General features: G+C 36.9%; 1 protein-coding gene and 1 non-coding gene across 2 annotated transcripts; one reads left to right on the top strand and one right to left on the bottom strand.

Moving 5' to 3' along the window:
• The first annotated feature begins 132 nt into the window (after positions 1–132).
• On the top strand, positions 133–26,831 carry LOC122275122 (insulin-degrading enzyme-like 1, peroxisomal). Its single transcript, XM_043084076.1, has 26 exons — positions 133–370; positions 544–619; positions 2,718–2,785; positions 3,796–3,887; positions 3,972–4,045; positions 4,130–4,173; positions 9,543–9,594; positions 9,838–9,960; positions 10,056–10,168; positions 10,314–10,476; positions 11,813–11,905; positions 11,978–12,063; positions 12,164–12,250; positions 14,418–14,521; positions 15,444–15,546; positions 15,682–15,774; positions 15,857–16,046; positions 16,283–16,344; positions 16,662–16,766; positions 22,956–23,157; positions 23,334–23,542; positions 24,112–24,236; positions 24,930–24,981; positions 25,069–25,155; positions 25,908–26,030; positions 26,271–26,831. The coding sequence occupies exons 1-26, from the start codon at positions 248–250 to the stop codon at positions 26,520–26,522; spliced, it is 2,901 nt and encodes a 966-aa protein (XP_042940010.1). The 5' UTR covers positions 133–247; the 3' UTR covers positions 26,523–26,831.
• Positions 24,520–24,621, bottom strand: LOC122277917. The gene has a single exon (XR_006229221.1). It is a non-coding gene; the product is annotated as a small nucleolar RNA snoR109 (small nucleolar RNA).
• Positions 26,832–27,671: the final 840 nt, after the last annotated feature.

Here is a 27,671-nt window from a genome sequence, read left to right as displayed (position 1 = left end):
TTAAATTAATATACATATTAATACATAATTATACTTATAACTAAATTTTTCCTCTATTTAAAAACAGATCATTCTCACCTCACATTTCAGTGATAAATCTACTAATGTATTAAAACTTTTATCTGTATAAATTTACTAATCTCATTGTACAACAACCTCGTATAAACTTTTATCTTTCTTGTTCTTCTCTTTGAGGATAACTAGTGTACTCGAGTCGTCGTCGTCTCTCCCTCACGAGTACTCAGTCATGGCGGCCGGAAAGGGTGAGGCGGAGATAGTGCAGGCGCGGACCGACAAGAGGGAGTACAGAAGGATCGTCCTCAAGAACTCCCTCGAGGCCCTCCTTATCAGCGATCCCGATACCGACAAGGCAATTAATTCCCATCTTCTTCTTTTTTGTTCGTTTGTTTGTTTACGATTCCGTTATTTCCGAGTTTAGATTCAATTATCTTTCCAGTTTAATCGATTTGATTACTATCTCAAGACTTATATTTGGTGTGGTTTCCGCTCCTTTTTTATTTTATTTTATTTATATCTTTTCAGTGTGCTGCTACCATGGATGTTGGGGTGGGCTCCTTCAGCGACCCCGAAGGCCTCGAGGGCCTCGCCCATTTTCTAGGTGATTTTTTCTATTTTGATATATATCTTCTATATATAAAAAGTGTGTATGAAACGGAAAATCTTGTTTTTCCGTTAAAGTTAACACCGTTTGTTTTAACGGTTTGGCACATAAAATGAAGACATAAATGTTAAGAGAGATAGCATTCAATGTTGTTATATGATTTATTAATCTCAATAATTATAATATTAATAGTTTATATAATAATAAGTAATTAAAGGTTAGTTATTATATTTTTCTCTTTCTCCTTAACATATACACGTGTATTAGGTGCATAAGACGTGAATCCCTAAGTATAATATACGTGTATTATACGTTTCATTAACTCAAATTATTAAGTATTTCAAATTTAAAAATCTCATATAATATATAATATAAGTGTGTTTAATCAAAGTGTTTTTTTTTCCCATGGTAGTAGGGCATAGCTTCCGCTAAGTCATATTCCATACGTGGGCTTGCTATGATAGGCACGTGACAAAGGCCGTGATTCTTGAGCTAATCAAGAAAGAGTAAATTTGGCCAATAATTTCAAAATATATTTTATGATTTATATATATGCTATATATAGAAAATATTATACCACAAATTTATAAAAAGATTATGTTTTAACTTTATGTTGTCCCTGATCGACTCAACCAACAACAAAATAAGAATTTCAATGTTGTCTCTATTGATTGTCTACAGGATGACATAAATTGATGAAATATAATACAAACATCAAACGACACATATTTTGAACTACCATTTGTGTTAGACTTTTATGAAATTTTTCGTATACATCTTTGTTAAAATTATAGATGTTATAAACATATATTGGATTATATGATACTTTGAACTAATTTTTTTATTTTCTCCAATATGTCTTAAATTATTAAGTGACATCAATAATTTTTATAAAATATATATTATTTTTTACAAATAATCATTTCATAAAATTAGACAAACGTGCTTTGCACGTTACTCTCACCTAGTATATATATATATATATATTACCATATCATTTTATATATTACCATATCATTTTACTTTGATTCAAATTATGTATACAACTTTACCTATGCGTTTGTTTTAACGATGGTCTACCTCTAATTGCTTTATTGCAATGCCGCTCTGTATGCTCGTGCCATGGCGTTTCTAATAAGAGAATACACCGATATCATTTGGTTTTGTTATATATTAATGAAGACTGTTACTTATCCCAAAAAAAAAAAAAAAATGAAGTCTGTTCAATGAATGATCAGTGAAAGGAGCTTCCTATGAGGAGGAGACAATTGATGTTTTTATTTTGATGGGTAAGAAAAGTTTTATTGAGACAAGTAAGAAGGCATAACCCAAGTACACACCGAGTATGCAAATGTGGAGGTCTAGTTACTAGTCCGTAACTAGAAGAGGAAATAAGGAAATCATGAACACTAGTTCTATTAAATACAATGGCAGAAGCCCAAAGAAATAAGGTGTTAGAGAAAAAACATCTAATTTTGTCCATTGAGCATTCCTTATCTTCTAAACACCGGCCATTCCTCTCGAGCCAGATACACCACACAAGACATAAAGGGATCATGTTCCTGACAGCGGCAATTTGAGACTTTCCACTAAGACCTCTCAAACGAGTGAGAAGTTCCACCAACCTATTGGGCATCACCCATGCCACTCCAATCCTTTTAAAGACATCATACCATAACACCCTCGCCATCTCACAATGAAGCAATCCACCGATTCTCGACATTTTTTACACATGTAACACAAATCCATAACAATTAATCCACACTGCCTAAGATTGCCCAAGGTCAGAATTTTCCCTAGAGAAGCTTTCCAACCAAAGAAAGCAACCTTAGAAGGCACCTTAGTCCTCCAAATACACTTCCAAGCCAGCTTGTACATAGATCGGACTGAAAACTTATTGTTTCCGGTGTCGTCTCAGCCCGGCCAGTACTTGTATCATATAGAGGAGACAACTGATCTTAAACATGAGTGTAATACCGGGTTTTGATGTATGTTACTTGTTGTAATTATTTAGGTATGGATAACTTAAGGTGGAGTTAGAAGCAAATTAGCTGTTTTGCGGTCTTATTTTGAGATTTTGATGTTTTGTTTGCAGAGCATATGCTGTTTTATGCTAGTGAGAAATACCCATTGGAAGATAGTTACTCCAAGTACATTATAGAGGTAAGTACTATTCATAATTTGGAGGGATACCAGCACCTTTTCAAACTTATTGCTGCCATGTTTTCATTTTTTTATAATGAATAAATTTTATAAAAGGAAGCAGTAGAAATTAAGAAAATACAAAAGCATAAAGTTAAGGCTAGAGCCTTGATATTTTTTTACAATATGAGGGCCATTTTCGGAATGCCTCTTCTAGAGAGGCGGTTTGTGAACTCTTGAGGCTTTTTTGGAATGCATTGTTGGGAGCAAAAATTTTTCCTACTCAATACAATTTCGAACATTCATAATCTGTTTGATTAGTTATATATTGATAATCATTGTAGCTACTATCATTCAAATCAAAATCTTGAGAATTATTACTGGTAAAGTGAAAAAGAACTTTTTACACAAATTTGATTGCTCAAAGACAAATTTATCAGATAACAAGCTGTGCATCTTCCTCATACTGGAACTGATTTGTTGTGGTTCAACTGTCATCATGGCAGTGTTGATATAAATTCTTCTTTTGTTGAGTAAAAGATAAATTCAATATTCGTACTTCCGGTTTATTTTCTTGTCACAATTGATTTTGGTAGGCAAATTTCAAATGCTATTGATCTGAAAAGTTATATTTTAGGGATAAATAGGTATTGCGTGCTATGGACTTTTCAATTGTATGCAGTGATTGTTAGATGTCAACATGAAGAATAGTTATCAAGATGTCTTTTGGTGCTTTAAAGGATTTTTTTTTTTTTTTGTCTCTGGGCAACTGAAGGGAACCACCTTTTGATTTACCGTTATTTAGTAAAAAGTGCTACAATGAATATTAGGGGCATTACGTAATATTCTTGGCTGAACTTTGATTGGTGCTTGGATATAGGACTTGGTTTAATTTGGGCGATCGATGAGAAATTATATACAATGACTTGTGTTTTTTGAGAAACTTCTATTTGTTGATTATATGTACTTGTAAGATTTCTAACTTGTTGCTGTTCCACATTCTCTATGCGGTTGATATTCTTGACGCATAGCATGGTGGCAGAACAAATGCTTTTACAGCATCAGAGCACACCAATTATCATTTTGATGTTAACACTGATTGTTTTGAAGAGGCTTTGGACAGGTAGATGCTACTCTTCCTTTTTCCGCTGGTCCTTTTAATGATCAAAGTTATCATATTGACATTAACACTGTTATTTTCTGATAGATTTGCTCAGTTCTTTATTAAACCGTTGATGTCAGCTGATGCTACCATGAGGGAAATCAAAGCTGTTGATTCTGGTTAGCTTTTCTTTGTAGGCTCATGTATAACAGCTTTATGGGTCTTTCATTTGAATTATCATTAATCATCTCCCTCCTTATTAGAAAATCAGAAAAACTTATTGTCCGATGCTTGGAGAATGAACCAGGTACTTACTATTTACTTTTTTTTTTTTTACAAGTAAGAAATTTTTTATTAAATCATGTAATTAGGCATAGCCCAGGTACGCAGGGAGTATTTTTTATTAAATCATGTAACTAGGCATAGCCCAGGTATACATGGAGTATACAAGCAGTAAACCTAATTACAAGCTAAGCACTGTGAAAATCAGTATAAAAGTCATAAAAGCTAGTCCCATTCAATACAATGGCTGAAGCTTAAAGTAACAATGTATGATAGAAAAAGTCCCTAAACCTTCCCATTGACATTCCCTGTTGTTGAAGCAGCGGCCATTTCTTTCATTCCACATACACCACATTAAGCATAGTGAAACCATCTTCCAAACAGCAACAACTTGACGATTACCCTGAATTCCTCTCTAGCATAACAATAAGTCTACCACCCTTCTAGGCATGACCGAGGCAATACCAAGCCTAGAGAAGATTTCATCCCATAGAGCCTTGACCACTTTGCAGTGAAGAAGAAGATGGTCCGCTGTTTCTCCGTTTCTTTTACACGTGAAGCACCAATCTATTATAAAACTTGTCAATAGTTAATATTTTCCCATGGGAGGCCAGCCAGCTGAAGAAAGTCACCTTAGTTGGAACATTACTCCTCCGTATGCTCTTCCAAGGGAAAATAGTAGAAGGGTGAGGCGAGATAACCTGGTAGAAGGATCTGACCAAGAATTGCTTGTTCCTGGAATGAGTCCAAAGCAGCCTGTCTTCCCCTTCAGCTTTAAGATTCAGCGCATATAATGCCCTGTAAAAGGCTGTAATATCTCCCACATCCTAATCCTGAACAGCTCTAATGAACCTCACCGACCATTGGGGAGAACCAGCTGAGATGACCATGTTGTTGGCCACTGAGGCCTCCTTGTCCAACGCAATCCTATAGAGATAAGGGAAAGCGTTCTTCAGAGTGATATCTCCACACCAAGTATTGGACCAGAATCTGATTTGTGTGCCCCTCCCCACCTCATATCTGAAATGATAGGAGAAAACTTCCCATCCATTCCTAATAAATTCTCACACTCCCACCCCATATGCTCCTCTTATTTCATTAGAGCACCATCCTCCCCAAATGCTCCCATATTTGGCTTCAATGACATTCCTCCAAAGCATGTTCCCTTCCCAATGATACCGCCACGGCCATTTCCCTAATAGCGCAGAATTGAAGGTTCTCTACTTTTTAATCCCCAAACTGCCACAAGATAGAGGGGTGCTGATTTTATCCCACTTGATCAAGTGGAGTTTTTTCTCATCCTCTATGCTTCCCTACAAGAAATCACAAAAAATCTTCTCCAATCTATTGGCCACTCTTGCAGGTAAGGGAAATAAAGATAGGAAATATATTGGGAGGTTAGATAGCGTACTCTTGATTAGGGTGATTTTTAGACAAATAGATCTGCTTACAACCTGCCAATTTACATTTAATCTTTTCAATAATTCCATCCCACATTGTCTTGGATTTGTGTGGAGCCCCCAGCGGAAGACCAAGATACTTCATAGGCAATGATGACACCTGGCAGCCCAATATGTCAGCCAATTCTCCTAGATTATGAACCAGGCCAACAAGGACCATTTCAGATTTAGACAAGTTCACCTTTAGGCCGGAAATAGCTTCAAACAAAGTAATAGTACCCTTAGGGAAACAATCTGGTCGGGATCTAGGTTGCATAGAACCAAGGTGTCGTCCGCAAAGAGAAGATGAGAGATATGTAATCGACCATTCGAAGGGCTGCCCAATGTGAAACTCGAGATAATGTCCCTGTCCACCACTGCTTTCAACATTTTGCCCATGACATCCATTACTTGAACAAACAAAAAAGGGGATAAAGGGTCCCCTTGCCTCAAACCCCGTGAGCTATTGAAGAAGCCTTCATGAGTGCCATTCACCAAAATCGAAAATTTGATGGTTGTGATGCAATATTTCATCCATTGACACCATCTTTCCCCGAATCCATATCTACCAAGGATATGCACCAAAAAATCCCAATTAACATGATCGAACGCCTTCTTCATATCCAGTTTACAGAGAATACCTGAGATGCCTACTTTGAGTCTGCTTTCCAAACATTCATTGGCGATGAGTACAGAGTCAAGAATCTGTCTTCCCTTGACAAAAGCATTTTGTGTCTTTGAGATGATCTTCCTCATGACTTTGCTCATCCGGTTAGCTAGCACTTTTGAGATAATCTTGTATACCCCACTCACTAGGCTTATGGGATAGAAATATTTCACCTCCATTGACCTTGCCCTTTTAGGAATAAGGGCAATGAATGAAGCGTTAAGGTTTTTCTCAAATTTCATGGTTGAGTAAAGTTCGAGAAAAGCCTTCGTGATGTCCTCTTTAACAATGTCCCAACAAGCCTGGTAGAAAGCTATTGAGAAGCCATTTGGACCCGGTGTCTTGTCTTTGTCCATGCTTCTTAGTACACTAAGTACCTATTCTCTTCAAATACTCTTTCCAACCAAGTTGCACTTGCCGAATCAATTGAATCAAGAACCAGCCCGTTAACCTTAGGCCTCCAAGTGTGTTGTTCTGCGAGTAACTTAGCATAGAAGTGGACAATATGGTCCTTGATTTCTGCATTGTCCGTGAGCACCCTGCCTTCCAAGTGTAGAACCTCAATGGCATTATTTCTTCACTAGGAGTTGGCTATCCGGTGAAAAAACTTTGTGCTTTTCTCCCTTTCCTTCAACCAAAGAGCTCGAGATTTTTGTCTCCACGAAATCTCCTCCATGAGGGTATTTTTTCCAGCTCAGCCACAACAACCCGTTTCCTTGCCTTTTCTTCATCCGAGAGAACCCTGTCTGCCTCATTTTCATCTAATCTTTGCCACTCCTGAAAAAGAATATTCTGCTGATCGTTAATGTTTCCAAAGACTTCTCTATTCCATTTTTTCAGACTGCTTTTTAGGGCTATAAGTTCCTTGCCAACATGAAACTAGGTGTGCCTGAGAAGTAGTAGGAGCACCACCACAAGCGAACTTTGTCCATGAACCCGTCTACCTTCAGCCACATGTTTTCGAATTTGAAGTATCTCCGCCCCTCGTGAAGGCCCCCACAATCCAATAAGAGGGGGGGAAGTGATCGGAGCAAAGTCGAGGGAGATGTTTTTGGCACAAGTTAGGAAAGTGGGCCTGAAGGGGAGACTAAATCTATCTAGCCTGGACCAGGTGAATTCTCCTCCCGACAAAGGTAAATCAACCAAATCCAGCTCAAAAATTAGAGTTGAGAGGTGATTCATGGCTGACCCGATACTAGAGTCCCCTGACATTTTACTTGGAAAACGAGTGGTGTTAAAATCCCCTCCAATGCACCATGGGCCATTCCACCAACTACACAAACCTGGAATCTCATCCCATAAAAGCCTTCTGTTATTGTCGACATTAGGCCCATAGACTTGCGCAAAACCCCACCTAAAACCATCATCCACGTTTGTGAAAGAGCAAGCCACCAAAAATTCTCCCACATATTCCTCTGCCAGATTAACTACTCTCTTATCCCACATCACTATAATATCACCTGAGGCCCCATTGGAAGCTAGGTAGACTCAGCCCTAATAGGAGCAACCCCACAAACTTCTGATTATGTTCCTGTCTACAATCTTCAGCTTAGTCTCCTGTAAGCAAATTACATCAACCTTCCATTCCCGAATTATATTTTTTGCCCATGCGTGCTTGTTTGGGTCGTTTAGCCCCCGAACATTCCATGACAGAATTTTAGGCTTAAGTTCCAAGAATTTCTAAGAATTTTTTATAACTGAAATATGCTTGATATACTAATCTTAAGTTCTATATGTAAGTAGCTTAATTATAAATGAACACAAGAAAACTCTCCATATGAAAGAGGAAAGCATTTATGAGATATAAATTCACTTTTGCACTCCATTACTTTATTATGTATTATTTCTCCTGAAAGCTTAATTTTCATGAGACAAGTTTTCTTGCTATCTTGTTTTGTACAAAAGTAATTTCTTGCCAAATTCTGAAAGACAAGTTGCTTGCTATCTTGTCTCGTAAGACAAGACTCGTAAGACAAGACAGTGACATATTTTGAGTTGGACCGGATGGATAATCCTCAGGCAATCCCCATGGCATACCTTCATGCTCTCGGGTATATGGCAATATTGGCATGCAGCAAAAAACATGCCACGGAAAATGTACGTAAGCATGGACTTTGCGTCGTAGATTGGTGTTCCATGTGCAGGAAAGATGGTGAATCAGTAAACCACCTGTTTCTTAATTGTGAGGTGGCTAAGATTTTGTGGAATGAGATTTTTGGTAGAATGGGTATAGCTTGGGTGATGCCTAAGTAGGTGGTGGATCCACTTGCTTGTTGGATAGGTGTAGAGGGGAGACAACGTATTGCTGCCATTTGGAAAGTGATTCCTTTGTGCTTGATGTGGTGTTTATGCTTGGAGAGGAATGGGAGCTTTGAAGATAGAGAATGCTCAATGGCAGAAATTAGGGAGTTTTTCTTTAATACTTCATGTTTGTGGGCTAAGGCTATTGTAATTAATGGCGAAGGTTTCTGGATTTACTCGTCTTTTTCTGTCATCTTTAGTTAGTGTATGTGGGTATTTCCTCTTGTATACCTCCTGTTTACTTGGGCTATGCCTATTCTTGGTTATAAGTCTCTTATTAATTATCCAAAAAAAAAAAAAGTCTAATCTATTTTAGTTAATCTGGTGATCTAAGTGGAAGATTCATGAAGGGTTGAGGAGCCTCAAACTTCAAGTTGTTTTCTAAATTCGTTGTTCAGGTCCATAGTCTCTGATGAAGATGATTTTCACTCTGACAGCAGGCTGAAATTTAGAATCTCCCTTGGGACGATAGCTTGCAACTTATTGGTTTAATTAAGGTCTCTACCCTGAGGTGCACTTGCAGGAAGCTTCTTGCTGAGTGCCCTTGCACCCCTGGGATTAGTTGGGACTTTGTTTCGGACATCTGCTGCCAATAAAAATTAAATAGATGAATAATGGTCTTGATGGAAAATGTTGACATCTAATTGTATGATTTAAATTATTTGGTTATACATGATCAGCCCCCCTGGCACCTATTAAAAAATCTGTGTTTCTGTTCTTATTAGATTGACTGAGGAAACGGTAGTGGAGAATAGCTTAAGTGGTGCCTTTTATTTCGCCTGCTGGGCAAGATAAAATTGTGCTTAAGTTGCACATAGTTATGAAAATTTTAATGACCATATCCTTATAGATTATGTATTTTTCAATTGAATTTTCTTTTAAATTATACCACGTTGATTTGCTTCTATAGTATTATGGTAACTATGGTTAATGAGAAAGATATACATCTCATCACATTCTGCACCTGAGATTTGTTATTTTGTACAGCTTCAGAAACATTTAAGTATGGAGGGTCATCCATATCATAAATTCAGCACAGGTCAGGGGTTTGTCTTTTTTCCTTGAATATATGTGCGTCACTACAGAGTTTGCCCATCAGCAGATTTTTTTTACATGAATGCTTTTTTTCTTCTTGGATCATTCATAAAGTTGGGCTATTGTATTTCACATTTGAAGGGTAATAGGTGAACGATTTGCCTATTTAATTTGTTTAGGATTGTAAAATATTTTTCAATATGTAAAGGTATCTTTCATTTTAGTGAAATTACTAGTATTTGTGTAGGGAGTTTGGATACCTTGGAGGTTAGACCAAAAGCAAGAGGATTGGATACAAGACTTGAGCTTCTCAAATTCTACAAAGAAAATTACTCTGCTAACCTCATGCATCTGGTTGTATATGCAAAGGGTTAGTAATTATTTTTTCATGTATACCTCTGGTCGAGAAATTCTGTATGTTTAAACCATCGACAATGATAATTCCTTCACCAATGTTGTTTGCAGAAAATCTTGATAAAATTGAAAACATGGTTGAGCAGAAGTTCCAGGACATTCAAAATGCTAATAGAAGTTGTTTCCGCTGTCCTGGTCCTCCTTGCACACCAGAACATTTACAGGTATGTTTACTTGTGGTACTTTCTTATGTGCTGATACAAAGGGTTGAAAGTTTGGAACTCCTAGAAAAACTGTTAATAAATGCATACAGTAAGGGTTTTAAACTTGAAGGGACTATTTTAGTTGCCATTTGTGTTTTTATTTCAGATTCTTGTGAGAGCTGTCCCAATTAAAGAAGGTCATAAATTGAGAATTGTATGGCCTATTACTCCAGAGATTCTCCATTACAAGGAAGGGCCATGCAGGTACCTTGGTCATCTAATCGGCCATGAAGGAGAAGGATCTTTGTTTTACATACTGAAAACATTGGGTGGGTTTTTTCACATCCATTTTTCAGACTATCAATCTATCCTGTAGATCTCTCCATTTGAGACTTTGCTGTAGTTGAAACTTATATGATAATGATATCTTTTGCTACATCTTGAGATATTTTCTTTTAGAATTCACCCGTTTCTTTATTTGTTAATTTGAAGTTGAGGATTAATCTGTTGATTGTACTTGAATCTCTCCCGCAATATCATGATTTTTTAAAAAAAAAAGACTTTCTCAAGTTCTTCAATCAAGCACAATCCTAGTTTGTTGTACATGTAACTCTCATGTATTATTTGGTGCAAAGTGCATTTGCTTCTCTTTTTCTCTCTAAACTTTAAGCGTGTGGTCATCTTATTCTGTGGTGTTATGGGATGAGAATAAATTCTGACATTAAAGGTTAATGTTTTATATAACTGTAGTAATAATGAGAGGAAAACAGCTGAGCTAGTTTGTAGAGCCTAAAGGTTGGGGTTATAGCATTGGGAGGGGGATACTTATCATTTTGTATTCCATGGGCAAATTAGCAGAAAAAAATGCTGATCCAAATGATGACAACAAAGAATAGGTTTATCTTGAAATTATTATATCTTAGATTTTTAGTCTTCCGATTTTGTAGGAGTCATGGAAAGTAGCATATTGTTTGATCCTTTTTTTATAGGTAAGCATATTGTTTGATCATATGATCAAAAATTGAAAGATTAGTCCCTGCTTGCTGAAAATTGGTGAATAGGTAACTCAAAAATAGGGAGCGCACACTGGAGGAACTTCAAAATATTTTTGTGCACACCTTATTGCTTTGGTTTTCAGCCATAGTGCTCAATGGAATTAGCGATCATGACTTTCTGTTTTTAATTTCTGGTTCCTAGAATGTATATAGGTGTTCTTTTGTATACTCCCTGTAAACATTGGCTTTGCCCATTTCATTCATACTATAAAATTTTCAATTTACTTATAAAAAGGCCACTCAAAATGCTGCAAACATCTTCTAAGGGGACAAGGGTAAACACTGTTGAAGAAGAGTAGTTTATTTAGGTTTAAATCACTGATTTGGTCTGGTGTCTCAGACTAGGAGGGAGACATTTATGAAACTGGTAGTTAGAATCTAAAGTTTAGCACCTCAAGAAGAAAAAGATTTATTACAAAGGAGTGGTTAATGTATACTATTTTGACCATCTGTGTTCAGAGATAAGATTAATTGGAGTATGTTCTTGCAGCTTATCAAAAAAATGTATATGGTTTATTTGTAAGTGTATGATTCATTAACCTCACCACCTCTGAAACCATCTGATTCAGTCGCTCCCCCCCTCCCTGCGGGAAAAAAAAAAAAAATGCAGGATGGGCCACAGGATTGTCTGCAGGTGAAACGGATTGGACTTTGGACTTTTCATTCTTCAAAGTAATAATTGATCTTACTGAGGCTGGCCATGGTTAGTTGTTTTCGAACTTTTACTCCCATATATGGCTTCTATATGGTGTTATTGACTAATACTGGCCGACAGAGCACATGCAAGATGTTATTGGGTTGCTATTCAAGTATATTTGCCTTTTACAGCAGTCTGGCATATGCAAATGGATATTTGATGAGGTATATTATACGCATAAATATACATATATTAGGATATTATCGCTTTGTTTCTTTAGGATTTTTCTTCAAAGAACTAAGTCAACATAATATGTCAATGAAGCTTTCAGCTATCTGTGAGACAAAATTCCATTATCAAGACAAAACTCCTCCTGCTGATTATGTGGTCAATATTGCATCAAATATGCAGGTAAATTTGGCTGTGTATATATATTTATATATATATATATTTTCTCGTTGTCCGTCACAAATGCAGTAATCTTTTAATGGTTATAATTATGGATTGGTCAATGTTAATTTATAAATTTGAGTAAATTTCAATAAAAACCTACCCGACGAGCTCTTTGGAAGTTGGGCTGGGATACTTAGATTGGTCAGATCGAAGAGGCAGCTTGGGCATATCAATGGAAGGTGAGGGAGCATGACGTTGAGTGAGAACAACAGCATGGTAGAGATGATGAGTGAAAGAGGAACTTGACGAAGGAGGAGCGGCTGAGGTGGGAGACTAAGTAGAAGAATGAGGCAGAGAACCAGGGAACTAGGTCCAGATTGACCCCTTTCTTCCACTGAAAATTCACCAGACTGCTGCTGTCATATTGACCCAATAGGATCTGTTTTGTTGAATATAAAACACCGGCACCCTAGATTTCAAGAAATCGAATTCCCCAAGTTTCTACAACCACAACTTTAGACACACCAAAAACAAAAAACCCATCCACAGGAACCCACAAAGTCCAGCTACTTCTACACCATGCAAAGCCACCATCCTAGAACACCACCAGCTAAAATTAAACTTAAATTCAACAAGTTCACCTGCAAGCACTTGGTGCATCATCTGCTGTTTTGTTCCATCCCTATGCCAAACTGAGTCGGTCTTATTTTTGCACATATGAGCGAGCAAAGTTTCCCACTATATTGGCTTCCGAGGTTTTGCTCCAAGGGATTGATCCGATAGCACCGCCATGGGCCCATGATGCATATGTCTCATCCCTGAAAACCCTATTATTTTCAAGTTTATCCCAGTATCGAACTACTTCAGCTCAGGAAAATCCCAAATTTGCCACCAAGAGAAAAGCCTCAATTTCATTTCAGCTACTACAAAACCATTTTTAGGCCCCCAAGGCTTCAAAAATGGCACAAATAGTCAAAGCGCTCAACATTGCGGAGGTTTTGGCTCAGAAAGTTCTTATCTTCTTAGGAGGATGAATGATGTGTTAAATATTTTAACATGAACATTAATAATTGGGATCTTTGATTTTCTATGATCCGCGATAATAAATAATAACAGTTAGAAAATGTACCTCCCACCATCTTAGTTTGATGAAGAATCTGACCTGATTATGAGAGAGGGATCACCCTAGCAACTTTACCTCTGAGTGTCAAGGCATAATAATGTTGTAGGTGAGAACCCTTAACCCATCAATGCTATTTATAGATTTCTGGCTATCATGAAATTTAGAGACATTCGTGTCCCACTATGACTAAATTTAGAGGTATTTGTGTCCCTCATTAATTAAGAGATAATATTTGAACTAGTATAAACCCCATTAGGATATGGGTGTGTGAGACATAGAGTTTTAATAAAACTCTTACATGATGGGTCTTGGGAATGCGAGCGGAACTGGTAGAGGGCTGAGAAAAAATCTAGAGAAGGGAAGAGAAAAAATGAGTGTGTTTTCAAGAGGCAGGTGTGGTGCTGGGTCTGTGTGTCAAGGGGAGTTGATGTGGTGTGTGCATGTGAACCCTGTGTCAATTACCACTAGTCTTAGGTAACATGTGCAATGAACTTACAACATACCAGGAAAAACAAAACAAAAGATAGAAAGGGAATCTCCGGTTTCAAAAGTTGGGAAAAAATAATGATACATTGTAACTATTATTAGAATTACCGTTTTATGCTTTTGTCTTGGATTCCATCCACGCTAAAGATTCGAACCCAATTTAATAGCCAATATGTCTCCAAGTGATATACTCAGTAGTCCAAGTCCTGAAGATTTTCCACAGTATGGAGTGTCCATTAGACAGTTCCATATCCATGTCGTGCCGTGTTGACACAGCTGCAGCAGGTTGTAGTCCGGTTAAAATAGATCATCATAATTTTTCTGGGATCAATTACAAGCATTGATCCTAGTTTCTCACCCATGCTTGGAGGAGTGCTAATGCAGTTTTATGCTATGGTAATTGTGCTGGAGGTGGGGTATTGTTTGATTTGTATTGTGAATCTGCACTTCTCTTTCAGATTTTCGACAATTTTTTATTCAGTTTCCCTCTTATGAATTTTCTTTTCCAACAATCTTGATTGAATGAGAATGCAATAAATTTTTGTTTCTTTAATTGATGAGTTGAAAAATTTTCAGATATATCCCCCACACGATTGGCTGGTAGGCTCATCATTGCCTTCTATGTTCAATCCAGGAACGATTGAGAGGGTACTAGAGGAGCTCTCTATTGACAATGTCCGGTTAGTTTTTTACTGCTTATAGAAGCTGTATGCACTACATTCTAATTGTGATACATTTAATGTTCCATTAAGGTAATGCCCTCCTTTACTGCCGACATTTTTGTAGATGGGATACGTTATATCATTCTGTTTGTCTATCCCCTGTAATAAAAAGCAACTTGTAAATTATCTGATGTTCATTTGCTGCTCCACATCTTTTTTTTTCTTGGTTTTTGCTATCAATTTTTTTAACTGTACTTGTGTCCTACGAGTTTTTGGTTCAGAAATTTTCTGGGTTCTCTCTTTTATTGCTTTCATTAGGAAGTTTTGATATTCAGTCTTCCATGTGCAATTCCATCTATTTGGAAAGTGTGTTTAATAAGAACATTTTCAAACCGGTGGTTGAATTTTCCTTATTTTGGGGAGGAAAATGCTGTACAAACAGATTGTTTGTATTGCTAATTTGCGATCAAGTCAAATGTAATACACAGTCTTATCCATGTATTTGGTACCAGCAGCATGCAACTATTGGCCGCCCCATCATTTTGTATACGAGTTTTGCATCACTTATGGAACTAAACTTATAATTTGTTCTCATGGTCATGACTCATATTAAGCATGCTTTATCCTTCATTCCATATGTTGGTCCTGTTTACAAATTCAACCTTTACAGGGGATATCATTTAATATATTGTCTCTTAAATAACAAAAATACTAGCTCTTAAAATTATCGTTCTTATTTAGAATCAAATAAAGCAAGTAAAAAAGGAGTATTGGTCTTTCAAATAATGCAAAGTGTTAGCTTTGATAGTCATTTTAATTATTTCTTCAGATATATTCAAAATGGAATAGAGAACAAACAATATGGAATGAAGAGTAGCACTTAGGGATTTGCAAACGGAGGTTGTGACATGGTAGTTTTCCTAATGATTTGTATCTACAGAATCTTTTGGGAATCAAAGAAATTTGAAGGTCATACAGACAAGGTTGAGCCATGGTATGAAACTCCATATTCTGTTGAGAAAATCACCAGCTCCATGATTCAGGTTTGTAGACAAGTTGGACTTAAAATGAGAAGTGGCTTTGTTTGTTGCTTGTCAATTCAGTTTTAGGTTTATGAACTTAAATTATCTTGATGGTAAAACTTGACTTTTCTTTTCAACTTATATATTTAATTGCAGGAATGGGTGCTAGGTGCTCCAAATGAAAATCTGCATCTGCCAGCAGCCAATGTTTTCATCCCCACTGACTTGTCACTTAAGAACGCTCAAGAGGTATGATGGTTATATAATTTTAGCATGTGATCATTCTTTTTCACTTTTTTAGTTTTTCTGATATGATTGAACTTTGAAACAGGTCGAATTCCCAGTTTTGTTGAGAGAGTCATCACGATCAAGATTATGGTACAAGCCTGATACAAAGTTTTCCACTCCCAAGGCATATGTTAAGATGGATTTTAATTGCCCCCATGCTGGCAACTCCCCCGAAGCAGAAGTTCTAACCGATCTTTTTACACGGTTATTAATGGATTACTTGAATGAATATGGTAAGGGGCTGCAGTTGATATGATTACTTAACATTGTTCTCGTTCTTGTTTGTTTGTATGATTTTTTTTCCTACAGATAGTTTTTATTTGGAAGAGGGGCAGTACAACCTCAATACATATCATAGCCTAAAAAATAAGCTTTGATAACCAATACTGAGCTGTATTTTGTTGTTTTTTTTTTTTTTTGTCTCTAATTTTTTTCCTAACAAGAGCTAATTGTAACTTGTTTATTTCAGCCTATTATGCTCAGGTTGCTGGTTTATATTATGGCATAAACCAGACAGATTGTGGTTTTCAGGTATCTTAATAAAGCTTGGTCAGTTTCATTGATGTTGAGTTACAGTTGTATGCATTGCATATTTATAGACAAAGAATATATGCTGTTGTCTCAAATTTATGACATACGGCATACAAAATGTGCTTAACATTGCTTCGGTTGAACACTGAATAAATTGGCTAGATTTATTATGCAATTTTGAATTGCTCGGATATTCTGAAATTGCAATTTACCTTCATCATTAAATGTGCATACTTGTTTTTTTACCTATAAAAAAGTGCAAATGTGCGTTTAGCATAAATGCCTATTTGTTCTGAGTGTCTGGTTTTCTTCTTTAGGTGACTCTGGTTGGTTACAATCACAAGCTGAGAGCTCTATTGGACACTGTATTGGCAAAAATTGCAAAATTCAAAGTAAAAGCTGACAGGTTTTCTGTGATAAAGGTAATGCTATTTTGCCAAAAGATCTAGATTTTCTACCTTATTCAAACATTGCTATGATTTGCTTCTGGAACCAATCTGAGAATGCAAATTAATCACCTTTGACGTGTGTTACAAGAATTGGGTATGATATCCCTAGTTTGTGCTGTGATTTACCTTGTTTGGTTTCATTCATAGGATGTGGGCTTTGTAGGTACAGTGACAGAGGCTTGATCCATAGATTGCTTCCCCACCCCCCACATTTATATTGGATAATTTCATGCACATAGTCGCACACTCATAAAGCCATCACCTTTCCAGTCAAAAAATAGTAGTAAATTTTGCTGGGGATCAGCCATTTGTTTCAGCGGTGATGCATGAATGAGGAATTGGTGTTTAGTCAATTGACCTGGTTTAGGATTAATCTTTATTTTTGTATCTTTTTTTTGGCTAACTTCAGATGTTTTAAAAAAACTAATACACGACCTTTACATGTATGCAGCAGAATTTCCAATTTGTTAATAAATATTAATCATTGTTAGAAACATATTGTGTTATGTCAACATTCCGATGCTTGACTTTTGAAAAACATCAGAACGAACCCGAAATCTCTTAGTAATGCAGCTAGGCAGTAAAATGTCAAGTATCAAGAACTGAAATTATGAGCAAGCTTAGTATATTATGATTTCACATAATTCCTATTGAGCCATTCTCAACTTCATGTTTGAAAAAAGAGTTGTGCCGTATGCTACACTCTCATCCCACTTCCATCATTGTGCTGATGTGGCATTCCATTCTTTGCTCTTGTAACTTTTGTCGGTCATGGTTACTTATAATAATTGTTAGAGGGTATGGTTGTAATTAGTGTATATGAGGGTGTTAGTGTCATTTGTATGTAGTATGTATAAGCTCAGAGGATCAATGAATAAACTCTCTTGTAATTTCTCTCTCAATATACGATTACATGGTATTAGAGCTCTGCATAGTCTATTGGTAGTGGTTGTGCGACAAGGGCTTTTTTTCAATGCGTTTCTGTGATTAGTGGCGGTCAGTGGTGGCTGGTGGTGGTTAGTGGCGCCATGTGATATCATCGTCACCGTTTGTGGTGTTGAGTGGTGGTTTTTTTCTTCGGCGTTAGCAGCAGGGAGCTGAGGAAGCCTTTTTCAACGTGTTTCCGGTGACCTCAGGTGTCAAAGTCATCAGAATCCAACTCACCGGTGTTTTCTGTGCACGCCGGTGTGTTTTCCATCGTCATTGGCTGCCGAAGCGACGGCTTATCGCTAGCGACGAGCTTGGTTTCGGGTGTTTAGTTGCGTGTCTCAACAAAACCCAATTCTCAATTGGGTATGCCTCCAACATGGAATAGGAACTTATTCCTATCCGGAATAAGCTCGGTTTGGTAACGCATATAAGGTAAACCAGCTTGCCTTATTCTCATTTAGGATAGCTTATTCCAGTTTTAAGTCAACAGTGAAACCGGTACAAACCTACACCCGAAATTTCCCGAAACAGGCCGGTTCAAGCCTGAAACATGCTTGTTCTGGCCCAAAACAGACCAATTCAGACTTAAAACAGGCCGGTTCAGACACGATATCTACTTATTTCGACCAGTACAGATTAGTTCCACCTGATACAAGCCCGGAATTTGGGTTTTTCGTCTAGATTTCTACCTTTCCAGATTATATTTTCCAGTTTTTCATCCATATTTCATGTTTTTGTGTGAAATCTTTGTTTTCAAGTGAATTGTTGTGATACTTTTTTCCATGGCAACTAAATTTGGGTCAATGTCTCTTGCACCAAATGTTAGTATGTCTATGACTTCAGTGAAGTTGAATGGAAAAAATTATATGTTGTGGTCAAGATCTGTTGAAATGTTTTTGAAAGGCAAGAGTCTTTGTCGTACTCACTTGGTTGATCCAATGTCTACTTCGACTAGTTCTACTTTTGCTCAATGGGAGCAAGAAGATGCTCAAATATTGTCTCTGATGTTGACCAGTATTGAGCCTAATATTTGCACAAGCTTAATACACATTTTGACACCACTCAAGAGGTGTGGAGGCATCTCAAACAGATGTATTCGGGTGCTGGAAATATAACTCGTATTTATGAGTTATGTAAACAATTCTTTGCGTTGAAACAAAGTGCTTTGGGCTTAAAAGAATATTATTCTTAAGTGATGAGCATATGTGAAGAACTCAAAATGTATCAACCCATCACTTCTGATGTTCCAAGTATGCTAAAACAACGGGAAGATTTTAATGTTGTTCGCTTTCTTCTTGGCTTAAAACTTGAGTATGAGTCAGTGCGTTCTCAAATTTTGGCAAGTCCATAGCTTCTCTCATTTCTTGATGTATTCTCCTGATTTCAGCAAGATACATTGTCTTCTGATCGGAGTAATGAGAGATTTGCTTTAGCTACCTCCTATGTTGCTCCTAGTGGGCGTGGATGTCTGAGTGGTAGAGGTGCACGTGGGGTGCATGTGGGGGACGTGATACCAGAAATAATCATACTCGAGGTCGTGAATTTCGTAAGTGCACCCACTAACCACTCAGTGGACTATTGTTGGGATCTACATGGTAGACTATTTGGGTCCGCTAATCAAGCCACTTTCCAAAATACTACATCACCGTCAACAAGCTCCAACCTAACTCTAGAGATGATCAGCATATCAAAGGATGAGTATGATTAGTTTTTGGATCACACACAGGCAACTTCATCTTCCATTGCTACTTGTTCCCATTCAGGTACAGTGTCTGCATGTCTTGTCTCATCTACTCAAGATCCATGGATCATCGATTCAAGAGCCAATGAACACTTGACCGGTTTGTCTTATTCCTTATCTAAGTTAGATACTAAGACATTTCCAAAGAGTGTTACTCTTACTAATGGTTCTCTTGCTAAAGCTACAAGCATTGGATCCACTAACCTTACTGATTCTATATCCTTGTCATCTGTTTTATATGCTCCTAGTTTTCCCTTTAGTTTGCTGTCCATTATTAAATTACTCAAACTCTTCGATGTTCCGTGACCTTTTATCCCTCTGTATGTATCTTTCAGGATCTCAAGACAGGGAAGAAAATTGGTACGGGGCATGAAGTTTGTGGTCTGTATTACCTTGATATCAAACAGTCACCTACTCAGCCCTCACATCCTCATCATCTGCTTTTGAATTGTATTGCCGCCTTGAACACCCATCCCTTTCTCTTTTGAAACGTCAAGTTAGGAATCTTGGAATTGTGTCTCCTTTTTCTTGTGAAGCATGTCAGCTTAGCAAATACCATCTTGTGTCTTTTGTACCTCGAGTTGATAATCGAGCTTCTAGTCCTTTTGAATTGGTTCACTTTGATATATGGGGACCAATCAACATTGTATCAAACAAGTTTCAGTATTCTGTTACATTTGTTGATGACTATTCTTGTATGACATGGTTGTTTTTTAAGAAGCCACAATCTGAACTTTTTTCCGTATTCAAAGTCTTCCGAAAAGAAATTAAAACTCAATTTAAACAAAAAGTTTAAGTGTTGCGTTCTAACAATACTAAAGAATATCGATCTAATGCCCTTACTACTTAAGTAATAAAGGAATTGTCCATCAAACTTCATGTTGTTGAGTGTGATTCTCTACCATTACCTACTTTTACCCTTTCTCCTGCACACTCACCCACTCCTACCCAACCCTCCTTAGTGCCTTCCCTTGTTTCTTTACAGGTGTACTCGTGTCGTTTGTGACCCCCAACTCCCATGCCTCCACCAACTTTGTCTCTATCTTCAGATCCTGAGTTACCTATTACTTCAGACTCTCCACTTATTGCTTTCCGAAAAGGTACTCACTCTTGTGATATTCAACATCCGATTAGCCAATATGTCTCTTTTCATGCCTTATCTCCATCTTTTTGATGTTTTACTTCTCAACTCTCGAAGCTTTCTGTTCCTAAGATTGTTCAGGATGCTTTATCTGATTTGGAATGGAGGATAGCTATGGAAAATGAAATGGATGCTCTTTACCATAATGGGACATGGGATCTTGTCCCTCTACCACCTGGTAAACACCCTGTTGGTTGTAGATAGGTATATACAATCAAATTTCATTCTGATGGTTCTGTGGAACATTTGAAAGCCGCTTGGTTGCTAAGGGTTACACTTAAACTTATGGCACTGATTATGATGAGACTTTCTCCCCGGTTGCCAAAATTTCTTCTATTCAAGTATTGATCTCTCTTGCTGCTAATTTGGATTGGCCCTTATTTTAGTTGGATATTAAAAATACATTCTTACATGACGACTTAAATGAGGAAGTGTATATGGAGCAACCACCTGGATTTGTTGCTCATGGGGAGTATTGAGGTACTGTGTGCAAGTTAAAAAAAGTATTATATGGTTTGAAACAATCTTCTCGAGCATAGTTTGAGAGGTTCTCTAATGCTGTATTGGCATTTGGTCATCATAGATGCCAAACAGACCACTTGGTATTTCACGTGCATGGTGATGTAGGTCATATCTTGTTGGTTGTATATGTGGATGACATTGTAATTACTAGGAGTGACTCGGTTAGAATTGTCAGGCTAAAACAATTCCTATGCGATCAGTTTCAGACAAAAGATTTGGGCAAACTTAGATACTTTCTTGGAATTGAAGTCGGTAGATCAAAGAAAGGTATTAACTTATCTCAAGGAAAATAGGTACTTGACCTTCTGGAAGAAATTGGCATGTTGGGTGCACGGCCCATTAGCACACCTATGGATCCAAATCGTAAACTCTTGAAAGAGGAAGGGGAGTTGTTTGGAGATTCAGGTCGGTTGTCAATTTCTACAAATGCCCAAGGTCTCACATTGGGATTCTGTAATCCATACTTTTCGTTATCTGAAGCGAGCTCCTAGCATTGGATTGTTGTATAGATCAAATCGACATGTTAGAATTGAAGTATTTTCAGATGCTGATTGGGCTGGATCTCCTTCAGATAGAAGATCGACTACTGGATATTGTACTTTTATGGTTACATGGAAGGGTTAGAAGCAAATAGTAGTAGCTCGGTCTAGTGCAAAAGCTGAATATAGAGCAATGGCTCACACAACTAGTGAGCTGACATGGTTGCGATACTTTCTTCAAGAGATTGGGTTTCCAGCTCCTGTCCCTCTTCATTTACTTTGTGATAACCAAGTTGCAGTGCATATTGCATCTAATCCCGTTTTCCATGAGAGGACTAAACGTATTGAGATTGATTGTCACTTCATTCGAGATAAAATGCTAAGTGGTGACATTTCTAGACCCTTAGTGAAGTCTGCTGATCAACTTGCAGATATATTTACCAAACCATTGTGTTGTAAATGGTTAAAGCTTATTTGTTCCAAGCTAGGTTTATATGATATATATGCACCAGCTTGAGGGGGAGCGTTCGAGAGTATGGTTGTAATTAGTGTATATGAGGGTGTTAGTGTCATTTGTATGTAGTATGTATAAGCTCAGAAGATCGATGAATAAACTCTTGTAATTTCTCTCTCAATATACGACTACAATAACAAATTTGTTGGTCATGTTTCTTTCTTTAACAGTTGAAATGGAAAGAGGTCTCAAATTAACAAAGCCTTGATATGCATAAGGTTATGGATATTTTCTTCATACACTGTAGGAAGCTTCCCTTACATGATCAAAGTTGCTAGTCACTGTGTTGTCTCAAATGCTCTTCTGGATACCTTTGTCATAAGACACAGGCAGAGCTACCTTAAGCTCCAGTACCAGAATTATTCCCCACTTCACCCTCCACCCCCCAAAAAAGGACTAATTTATATCTACTATGGCCCAACAAAAGCTCTAACCCCTGTGCCTAGATATATTTTATGGGTTTATTTGTGAAACCATGTTTCTTAGGAAGCCTTCTTTGTACTTGAAGGTGCTTAGCTGGTTATTAATCCTTTAGTCCTTTTTTTTTTCCCCCTTCTGTACTGTATCCTGAAACACGAAATACATTTTAAAGTTTTTTTTTTTGGGGGGGGGGGGGGGGGGGAGAGGGGAGGGTTGTCCTAGCCATCCTGTGTATTTGGGCTTAAATCTTTTCCCTTTCATTAATAGTTATCTTATTAAAATATTAGGCTTTATTTATGGAATAAAATAAGTTTTTTTTTTATTTTTTTATTTTTTTAATAGGTAAAAATAAGTTGTTTTGGTATTCCATGAATGCTTTTATGGTATATTATCTGAATGTTTGCTTTTTTGTCAGGAAATGGTGACAAAGGAGTACCAAAATTTCAAGTTCCAACAGCCCTATCAGCAGGCTATGTACTATTGCTCTTTAATACTACAGGACCACACCTGGCCTTGGATGGAAGAACTTGAAGTTCTTCCCCATCTTGAAGCTGAAGATCTTGCAAAATTTGCTCCAGTGATGCTTTCAAGGGCCTTCCTTGAATGTTATATAGCAGGTTCCTATACACTTGTAATTTTTAATCCTGATATTTGTTAGTGCTGTTGGAACTATCTATTACCGAACTTGTAGGGCGAAGTTCTTCCCCATCTTGAAGCTGAAGATCATGCAAATGCCTTTGAGGGTTGTCCTTTAATATCACCCATTCTTGTCCATATTTTTCTTTTATTCTAGGAAACATTGAATCCAGTGAAGCAGAGTCAATGGTCCAGCATGTTGAAGACGTTTTCTTTAGTGGTTCGAAGCCTATATGCCAACCATTGTTCCCATCCCAACACGTGACAAATAGAGTAGTTAAACTTGAAAGGGGAATGAGTTACTTTTACTCAGCGGAAGGCCTTAATCCAAATGATGATAATTCTGCACTTGTCCACTATATTCAGGTAGTTTTATGTGCTTATAAAAGAGGAATTTTCCAATTAAATGCTGGAATGATTTATTCAATCAGCAATCGTTCTATATGAGGCTTCTTGGGAAAGTCATCAGTGACCTTTTTAGTATCAGTTTCTCCTCTTTTGTTTTATTGTGGTAGGGTGAAAATTTTTCAAAATGCATCTGTTAGAAATTTGGAAAAAATTTTAGGCTGCCATTTTCTTGACTAAATTTTAAGGTTTCTATGTACCAATTTTATGGCTCCTAGCAAAAAATTTTAAGGGAAAGTTTGCAGTCACTATTCATCATCCCCACGATGTTTAGAGCTGACCACCATTGATAAAAACTGGAGTTCAGACTATTTATAGAATAGCAAGGTGTGATGGAAAGCACGAGCATACTAGCATTGCCAGGATCCTCTGATACTATATTATTTCACCAACGAAACATATAATGCACACTAAAGTTTGGTTCATCATTTTGTAATTTATATCTTTGTGACCTTTTCAATATTATGATTTGAATTAAATATCTGTGTGCGGTTCTGATGCTGTGTGGCTTCTGCTGAAAAACTGTCTAGGTTCATCGTGATGATTTCCTGCTAAATGTGAAGCTTCAACTTTTTGCCCTTATCGCAAAGCAACCGGCCTTTCACCAGCTTAGATCAGTTGAGCAGCTTGGGTACATCACTGTGCTCATGAAGAGGTGTAAAACATATTTCCCATAATTTTTTTTTTTTTGACAAGTAAAATAAAAGCTTTATTTTTTTATGAAAGATAACGCTGTAGGCACCGTTAGACGCGTACTGCTGGAAAATGAAAGCAGGCAGCCTGGAAGGCCACTTTTTTCTGCAATTGATGTTTGAGAAGGGTTGTTAAAAGAGGCTAAATGCTATGCCCTTTCCCACTTCTCTCCCTTCTCTTTACCCATTCAATACTTCGACAGAAACCAAAAAAAAAAAAAGGGAGGGTAAGAAAAGATTAGAAAAGAATATGAGAAGTTCGGTAAGCAGAATAGTTGACAGAGATCGAAAGATCTCACAAAAACCGGCCAGTTAACTTCTTGGAGACATTTGATATGGCTACAGCCACTTTGGCATTTCAAGATCAAGGGTACTGACCGAAATTGTCACCCTTCTCTTGGTACATGTAGCCCCCCCTTTACTATAACAAAAACACAATAAAATTGAACAATCACACATCCATTATTGTAGGCTGTGAAGCTAATAAAGATCGGGGAGAGAGGGAGAGGGTCGGAGATTTCTCGGTGTAAAGGATCGCAGCCTACATAATTTGGCTGTGCGCACTAGGGGCTGTCAATTATTTCCCATAATTATCACAGCCAGTATGGAATATCTGCCCTTCTCTTTTATAATTTTTAAATTTGTGCTCATTGTAGGAATGATTCTGGCATCCATGGTGTACAGTTTATCATCCAATCCACAGTAAAGGTATTATAGCATGATTTTTTTTTTTTTTTTCCCTATCCACTATTGACTTGTTGCCTAATGTTATCTACTCTCTCTTGAGCTTAACAGGGTCCTGGAAATATTGATTTGAGAGTTGAGGCATTTCTCAAGACATTTGAGAGTAAAATTTATGAGATGACTGATGACGAATTCAAGGCAAGAAATAGTAGTAATTATTTTTCTGTTTACTGGCTTTATCATCACCTTCATAATCTATGGTGTTCGCTAACATTTTGCTTTTTGACTTAGAAGGAAAGACAATGTTTCCTTTCTTCTGACGGTAGACATCTTTTTTTTGGATGCCAATTCTTCCTTCTAAATCTAATTTATCTATGTTATTGTACAATTAGACAAGGGTTTACATACTAGAATATGACTTGATTCTAGTGGTACTGGTATATATTTTGAAAACTTGTTTGTAATTGCTGTTATTGGCCAAGCCAATCCTATAACGTAACATTCTTGAGATTTTATGGATTGAAACATTGTCGTTGGAATTGTCCATATCATTAGCATTCGTCATAAAAAAAAAAAAAAAAATAAAAATGAATGTCCAGATTATAAGCTACTAAAGTCCAAACCTCTAGTTCAGCAATTCTTATCTAACCCATGTTCGGAATGAGTATCGTGGTCACTTCATACTTCGTTACTAGAGTTTCTGCTATAAAATCTTGAGCAATCATGTAAAATATCGTTTTTGTTTATAAATTTATCTTTTAATTATTCATTTACCTTTGTAAGGCTCGCCCCTAAAATTTGGCTTTGGGCGTTGTAGGTTGGAGACTTAGGGGTAGGTCTTAGGTTTAAACCCTAATGCTTTTGTGTGTGAAATTAAAAATTTCTAGAGCCTTGACGATTAAATGGACCTATAGTGATTCATCTTTATTGTTGAGCTACTTGTTATGCAGAATAATGTGAATGCATTGATTGATATGAAGCTTGAGAAGTACAAGAACTTAAGAGAAGAATCAGGATTTTACTGGCGAGAAATTTATTATGGGACACTCAAGTTTGATAGGAAGGAATCTGAGGTAGGAACTTATACCGCATTCTTCTTTTGCAGATTCTCAGAATAATTCTTATTTCTTCCCAAGTATCATTGGGGACCACTTTTTTTTTTTTTTTTAAATCCTTCAATTTCACAGTTATCCCATAAACATATCATCATCATCATAAAGGAATTTTCATTTACACTTCCTGACATTTGTTTATAGTAATAGAAGATATACTCAAAGGAACACGAACTGATTCTTATTGATGACGTTGAACAGGTTGCAGCGTTAAGGAAGTTAACACAACAGGAATTGATAGATTTTTTCAATGATTATATTAAAGTTGGTGCAACTCAGAGGAAGTCATTAAGTGTAGGAGTGTATGGAAACCTACATAATTCGGAGTACAAAGCAGATCATGCGAGTGAACCGGGGCCCTATTCAGTGAAGATAGATAACATATTCAGTTTCAGAAGATCACAGGCTCTTTATGGTTCATTCAGAGGAGTCACCGGTCATGTGAAGTTGTAGACAGGTAATCCTTACCCCAGTTCAGCAAAGAAATAGCAACTTCCTCAACTCTATTGAATAAGTAGTGGTGAAACGATGCTTGAACACCGTGAAGGCAAGTATTACTTATCTGAACCATAAAAAATTGGTGCATGGGACTTCGTTTATAGGGGCAGGTTCATCAAGTCATTATCGAGATTGAAATGTATAACCTTGCATGACACCAAAATCATGAATTTGTTTTCTGATTTCCCTTTGATTTAATCACTGCATCATACTGTAACTCAGGAGATAGACTTAACTTAAAAGCTGCTTGTTTTCATCTCTTTACTTCAGTCCTCAGGCCGCTAGCAAAATACTCGACATCTGATGCCAATTGGTCGAATATGGATCCTTCTTTAAATGCCTGTTTTTTGGGTTTAAGGAAATAATGAGGGAAGTCACACTACTCCTTATGAATCGGTAAAGTTGTGTTTACTACGTTTGGTACTACAAATGTTTCTTGCTGAGATATTTTTAAGGCAATCATTAGGGGCGAAAAAGTTATTAAATCAAATATTTTCGGACAGTATTTTATCTGATAAGAATAATAATCACTAGAGGGCGAATAAAGATTTTTTTTTTTTAAAAAAATTGCTATTGGAAACAAATACTATGAAATTCAATCGCAAATTACATGGACGAATATGCATGTGCATTGGTGATAACCTAAAATGTTTCAAAGTCAAACATGGTTTATGAATTTATAAATCAGGAGAAAGGAAAAACATGGATTTACATTCTCCAGATCGATCGAGCTTTTGTGGGTCCAAATGTTACAATTATTGAGCAAGAATTATCATGATCTTTTATGTGAAACTGATATCGATTTGTCTCTCTCGATCTCTACATGAATGGAAGTAGTTACAATTCTCGAATAGAAGATATATAAGAATGAAGGTCATGGATCGATGTGTTAATAAGCACTTAGAACTTAGGATATCGTATTATTTGAAATTCATTTTATTCTAAAAATACTGTACTTTTTCTTTTCTTTTTCCAATTTCTGTCATAACCTAAAGAATTAAAATGCGAGTATAAATATTGTAAGAGTAATTCCCCATAGATAATTAGAACACAACTTTTATACAAATATCTATTAAAACATTAGTATTTTCTAAATTCGAATAA

The sequence above is a fragment of the Carya illinoinensis genome, chromosome 9, assembly GCF_018687715.1.
Source record: "Carya illinoinensis cultivar Pawnee chromosome 9, C.illinoinensisPawnee_v1, whole genome shotgun sequence".
Classification (NCBI taxonomy): domain Eukaryota; kingdom Viridiplantae; phylum Streptophyta; class Magnoliopsida; order Fagales; family Juglandaceae; genus Carya; species Carya illinoinensis.
This window is presented reverse-complemented; position numbering and strand designations above follow the sequence as displayed.